The following is a 5,678-nucleotide window of genomic DNA, read 5'->3' as shown; positions in this document are numbered from 1 at the left end:
GTTTCGACCCACTTGGTGAAGTAATCTACAGCGAATAGTATGAACTTCTTCTACGCTCTGCCGATAGGGAATGTTTCAACGATGTCCATACCCCACTGTGCGAACGGCCATAGGGCCGTTAGGCTGTGCAGCTCGGTCGAAGCTATTGACATCATTTCCGTGGGCTTGACAACCTTCACATTTTCGTCTTATCACCTCACAGTCCTGTTCCATGGTCCGCCAGTAATACCCCGCTCGGAGTATCCGTGCTTTCATCGTTCTTCAGCCATTGTGCATCCCGCAAACGCCATTGTGGACCTCGTTCATGACGTAGCCAGCTTCTTCCTCCGACAGGCATTTGAGAAGCGGCGCGATGAACCCTCGTTTGTACAAGTCCTCTCCGATTATGACAAATCGGAGTGCCCGACGCCGCTCGATCGACTTCATTTCTTCCCCAGCGTCGCTTCTTCTCAAGAGTTCCCGAACCTCACTTCTCCAGTCCATTGGCCGGTCGACGGTTGCGCATTCTCCCGCCGAGGGCTTCATCAGGGTTTGCCTGATGATAGTCTTCAGCTGACCCTTCTCTCTTCCCTCTGCCAGCTTGGATAGCCTATCAGCTCGGGCATTCTCCGCCCAGGGTATATGATGGACGGTCACCTTTTCGAATTCTTTCATAGCTTCGACCACTTTGTGATAGTACTGCAGTACCAGATCATCTTTGACTTGATATTCCCGCTGCACTTGCCCGACCACAAGCCGTGAATCGGTGTTACACTTCAGCTTTCGTGCTCCCAGGTCTTTTGCTAGCCTCAGGCCGATGATCAGTGCTTCATATTCCGCTTGGTTATTCGATGCCTTGAACTTGAATTGCAGCGAATGGTCGACCGTGAAGCCGCCTGGTCCTTCAATGACAATCCCCGCTCCTACGTTGCGCTTATCTGACGAGCCATCGACGAAAAGCACCCACGTTTGTTCTGACGGGGAGGTCAGCCCGTGGAGTTCTGTTTCAAAATCTGCCAAGTGTTGCCCCTTGACGGATCCTCTCGGCTCGTACTTGAGACCAAACTCTGATAGCTCAACCGACCAAGCAATCATCCTTCCGGCCAGGTCGGGCTTCTTGAGTATCTTGGCTATGGGATGATCGGTGTAGACGATCACCTAGTGGCTTTGGAAGTATTGGCGCAATCGACGTGCAGTTGTCAATAGTGCTAGGGCTATCTTTTCTATCAGCTGGTATCTGGTTTCTGCGCTCTGCAATACCCGGCTGATAAAGTATACTGGTCGCTGCTCCGGATTTTCCTGCACCAGGGCCGCGCTGATCGTGTCGTCCGAGACTGATAGGTATAACTGCAGAGGCAGTTCCTCTACTGGTCGGTTCATTATCGGGGGGCTGCTGATCATCACCTTTATCTGCTGAAACGCCTCCTCGCATCGATCGTCCCATTTGTCGGCGATCTGCTTCTTCATGATCTTGAGGATCGGCTTGATCTTCTTTGTCAACTTGGGTAGGAAGCGCGCAAGAGACGTCAGACGGCCGACCAACTGTTGGATCTCCTTCAGGTTTTTAGGACTCCTCATCTCGGTGATGGCGGTGCACTTATCAGGGTTGGCTTCGTTCCATTGGGCGGTCAGCATGAACCCCAGGAATTTGCCAGCCGGCACTCCGAACACGCACTTCTCCGGGTTAAGACGCATGTTGTACTTGCGCACTTGGTGGAAGACCTCCTTGAGGTCGCAAACATGGTCCTCAACCGTCTGCGATTTTACAACCATGTCGTCTACATATACCTCCATGGTTCGGCCGATCTGCCTTCTAAAGACCCGATCCATTAGCCTTTGGTAGGTCGCCCCAGCATTCTTCAGGTCGTACGACATGACTTCGTAGCAGAAGTTGGCTTGATCGGTGATGAACGTTGTCTTAGGTTTGTCTGGACCATACATAGGGATCTGATTGTACCCTGAGTATGCGTCCAGAAAGCTCAGGAAATTGTGCCCCAAAGCTCCATCCACAAGCCGATCGATGCTGGGCAAGGGGTACGCGTCCTTCGAACATGCCTTGTTGAGATTTGTGAAGTCCGTGCACATCCTCCACTTCCCACTCGCCTTTTTCACCATTACCACGTTCTTCAGCCACGTGGTGTACTTTATTTCCTTTATGAACCCGGCTCTTTCCAACTTCTTCACCTCCTCTTCGACTGCTCGTCTCCGTTCCTCCCCTATCTTCCTCTTCTTCTAGGCGACCAGTCGTGCTTCTTTGAAGATCGCCAGCTTATGGGACATAACGTCAAGATGGATGCCTGGCATGTCGGCTGATGACCATGCAAAGAGGTCTCGATTCTCCAAGATGACTGCACCCAGGAGTTCATCCTCGTCCGGCTTCAGAGCTCCCCCTAACTTCGTGACTTGGCCTGGTTGCGTCCCGATCGAGATCTCCTTGGTATCTCCGCCAGGTTGAATCTAATGCTCAGTGTTCGTTTGGTGGTCCAGATTAGTCCTGGCGACTTCCGATCGGTGCTGTTTTTTGGGGCGATTGTAAATGGTGATCCTTAACCCAACTGCATTGCACTGCCTCGCGATCTGCTGGTCCGCGTGCATGGTGCATATCGTTCCCCTATCTGACGGGAACTTCATGGCCAAGCGTAGGGTGGAGACGATCGCTCCGAAGGCATTCAGGCAAGGTCTTCCTAGCAAGACATTGTAGGAAGTGTTAGCTTCAACCAAAAGGAATCTAACCCTTACCTCCCGACCGTCCTTCCGTGACCCGATCCTGGTGCGGAGATCCAGGTAGCCCCTCGTGTCTACCCGCTCGCCTGAGAATCCGATGATTTGTTCATTGTAGGGTACAATCAGGTCTTCAGACAAGTTCATCCTCTGGAACGTTTTCCAGTATAGAATGTTGACCGAGCTTCCCTGACATACCAGGACTTTCCTAATCCCATACTCCGCTACTTCGATGAAGATGACCATCGGGTCGTCATGATCGAGATTTGGGGCTTTGAAGCCCTTGTCGGTGAAGGTGATAGGGGGCATCGATCGCACCTTCTTCTCCTCCAAGTGGACCGACTTGAGCGCCCGGACATACCTCTTTCGAGCAGATGAGCTCGATCCTCCTTCGGCGATGTTGATGTAACCCCTCAAGGGTTTGTCTCTACTCCAACTACGGCTCCTCCTCGGGCTTCGGTGTGCCCTAGATGGCTCCCTCCTTCGCTTATCGGGCTCTCGCTCTCGCCGCTTCTCCCACTTGGCTGGGGCCTGCCTTCGTGCTGGGCTTTTGTTCCTGACCGGGCTTCGCTGGGGGTGGTCCTGCTGAATGTACTTCTTCAGGTGCCCTTGGCGAATCAGCTCCTTAATCTTGTCGCGGAGTGTATGGCACCCCTCTATGGTATGACCGATAGTCCGATGGTATTGACAGTGCTTGCTGCCATCGGCATCGGGAGGTGGGGGCTTCTTTCTGGACGCTGGAAGTGAGTCGGCACTGAAGGCCTCTTGCAAGATCTTCGCCCGGGGAACGACCAAGGGGGTATACGTGGTGAACTTGGGCATTTTCTTCTCGTTGGGCCGAGCAAGGGGTTTGCTCGGTCGGGGGATGCTTTTCTGTGATGCTGCATCTTCTTTCTCCCTCTTTTGCACCCTGAACTCCTGCATGTCCTCCATCTGGATGAACTTAGCCGCTCACTCCCTCATCCCCTCCATCGTCTTTGGCTTCTTGCGGCTTATCTTATCTGCGAACACGCCTGGTTGAAGTCCGTACGAAAAGTGATGCCGAGCGATCTCATCACTAAGGTCCTTTATCTTGACCAACATACGGTTGTACCGATCGAGATAACTCCTGAGCGACTCCCCATCCTCCAGGCGGATGTTGACTATGTTATCCACCGTTAGGATAGCTGGCCTCAAGGGGGCAAACTACGTGCTGAACCTAGCCTTCAGAGTGGCGAAGGAGTCGATGTTATTGGGCGGTACTTCGGAGAACCATTCCAACGCCTCTCCCGTCAGGGAGGTCAAGAAAACGCGACACCAGATCGGATCACTCACAGCATGGAACATCATCTGGTGGGTGAACACCCGCATATGGTTGTCGGGGTTTGTAGTGTCGTCGTACTTGTCAAAGGTCAGCATCTTCCATCGCTCGGGCAGCGGGGTTTCCAGTATGAACTGGGTGAAGGGGAAATTCCCCGAAGCGAGGATCGGTTGTTGGGAAGGGTTTCCCTCTTCATTGGCCCTGGAACTCTCGGTCATCGCGTAGGAAACATTCCCCTTCGACGCTTGTGTCCTCTCCACCCGTGGGGGCTGTGACTGTACTTGTCCCGTAGGAGGGAGTCAGCTCTCTAACCGTTTGGCTTCCCGGTGTTGCTGCGCCCGACTCAGCAGGAGCAAGTCGGGCATGGTGGGGGTCGAAGGGATGGCCTCATCCTTTTGCCGAAGGGTAGCGTTTTCCTCTCGCAGAACTTGCATCTGTTTTTCGTAGTTTCTCTGCATCTCATCCATCCTCTACTGCATCTCCCTTGTGTCTGCTTGATCGTCTGCCATCCTTCCTCCGTCAGCGTTGCTAGTTCAGTTTCTTGTGGTCACCATAAGGGTGTATGGTCTATAAGCGACTCCTCGGCCCCACGGTGGGCGCCAAAATGTTTTGGGTGTAGGGACCAAGCACCTACTAAGAACCACTTCAATTTTACTCCTTTCTTCTCTAAGTCTCCTCTCTTACAACTTGCGATAGCTTCCTCACTAAGAAATCTTCCTCCTTGCTCGATCGGTTGAACAGACGATCGGGGGTACCTGTTTAATAGGCTCCGATGCTTAAGTTAGTCGATGGACCGATCAGTGTATAGGTATAACTGCAGTAATAAATGCGAATTAAAGATGCTCACCAACCTACCTTTGGGCCCTATTTATAGTTTCCGGTGTGGGCCTATGATTAGGGTTCCTTAATCACGGCCCAATGATCCTTTAATCAAAATTACTGACTTGTTTAATGTTAATTAATCCAGTTGACTAGCTTCGTTTGGTCGATCGACCGATGGCCGCTTGACTAGGCTAGTTATCTTCCGAGTTTAACAACCTTAAGTGAATAATTAATCTATGTGTCCGATCGACCGATGCTCATACGTAAGGCACTACGCGAATCACCTATGAGACTGATCGACCGATGGATCTCCATGGGTTGATGCGTGATCGACCTATGGACCGATCAACCGATGGTCTTTTACGAGGTAACACGTGTTTCTTCTGTGGGTCCGATCGACTGATGGTCTTTTACGAGGTAACGCGTGGTTCGTCTGTGGGACCGATCGATCGATGGTCCTTTACGAGGCAAAGCGCGATTCGTCTGTGGGTCTGATCGACCGATGGTCTTTTACGAGGTAACACGCGTGATTTATTTGTGGCGTCGATCAACCGATGGTACTTTACAGTTCGTCTGTGGGATCATTCAATCGATGACCCTGTTTTATAGGCAAGCCCTCCCAGCCTTGTTCGATGGACCGGAGGACTGTGCGTTGCCGATGGCCCGATGGGAGATACAGTACAAATACCTTTTGCTATATCTATATTCACACCGTTAAATCGATAATGTTGTATTACGACAAATTTAACAGGATACTTTGAACTTACAAAGTGGATCTTACACAGGATACAGGGATGCGATCAAGTTGCGTTAGATATGGAAATGCATATTCATTATTCGACTTACAATTTTGGTT

General features: G+C 51.6%; 2 protein-coding genes across 2 annotated transcripts; both read right to left on the bottom strand.

Moving 5' to 3' along the window:
- Positions 1–261: 261 nt before the first annotated feature.
- Positions 262–1,074, bottom strand: LOC146888188 (uncharacterized). Its single transcript, XM_085669755.1, has one exon. It carries the CDS (start codon positions 1,072–1,074, stop codon positions 262–264), a length of 813 nt encoding a protein of 270 aa, XP_085525881.1.
- A 1,362-nt stretch (positions 1,075–2,436) lies between these two features.
- LOC114173563 (uncharacterized) lies at positions 2,437–3,633 on the bottom strand. The gene has a single exon (XM_085669754.1). The coding sequence runs from the start codon at positions 3,631–3,633 to the stop codon at positions 2,437–2,439; it is 1,197 nt and encodes a 398-aa protein (XP_085525880.1).
- Positions 3,634–5,678: the final 2,045 nt, after the last annotated feature.

The sequence above is a fragment of the Vigna unguiculata genome, chromosome 2 (genome assembly GCF_037176805.1).
Source record: "Vigna unguiculata cultivar grain cowpea cultivar isolate G323 ecotype 2 chromosome 2, ASM3717680v1, whole genome shotgun sequence".
Taxonomy (NCBI): domain Eukaryota; kingdom Viridiplantae; phylum Streptophyta; class Magnoliopsida; order Fabales; family Fabaceae; genus Vigna; species Vigna unguiculata.
The sequence above is the reverse complement of the archived record's forward strand: the minus strand, read 5'-3'. Positions and strand labels throughout refer to the sequence as shown.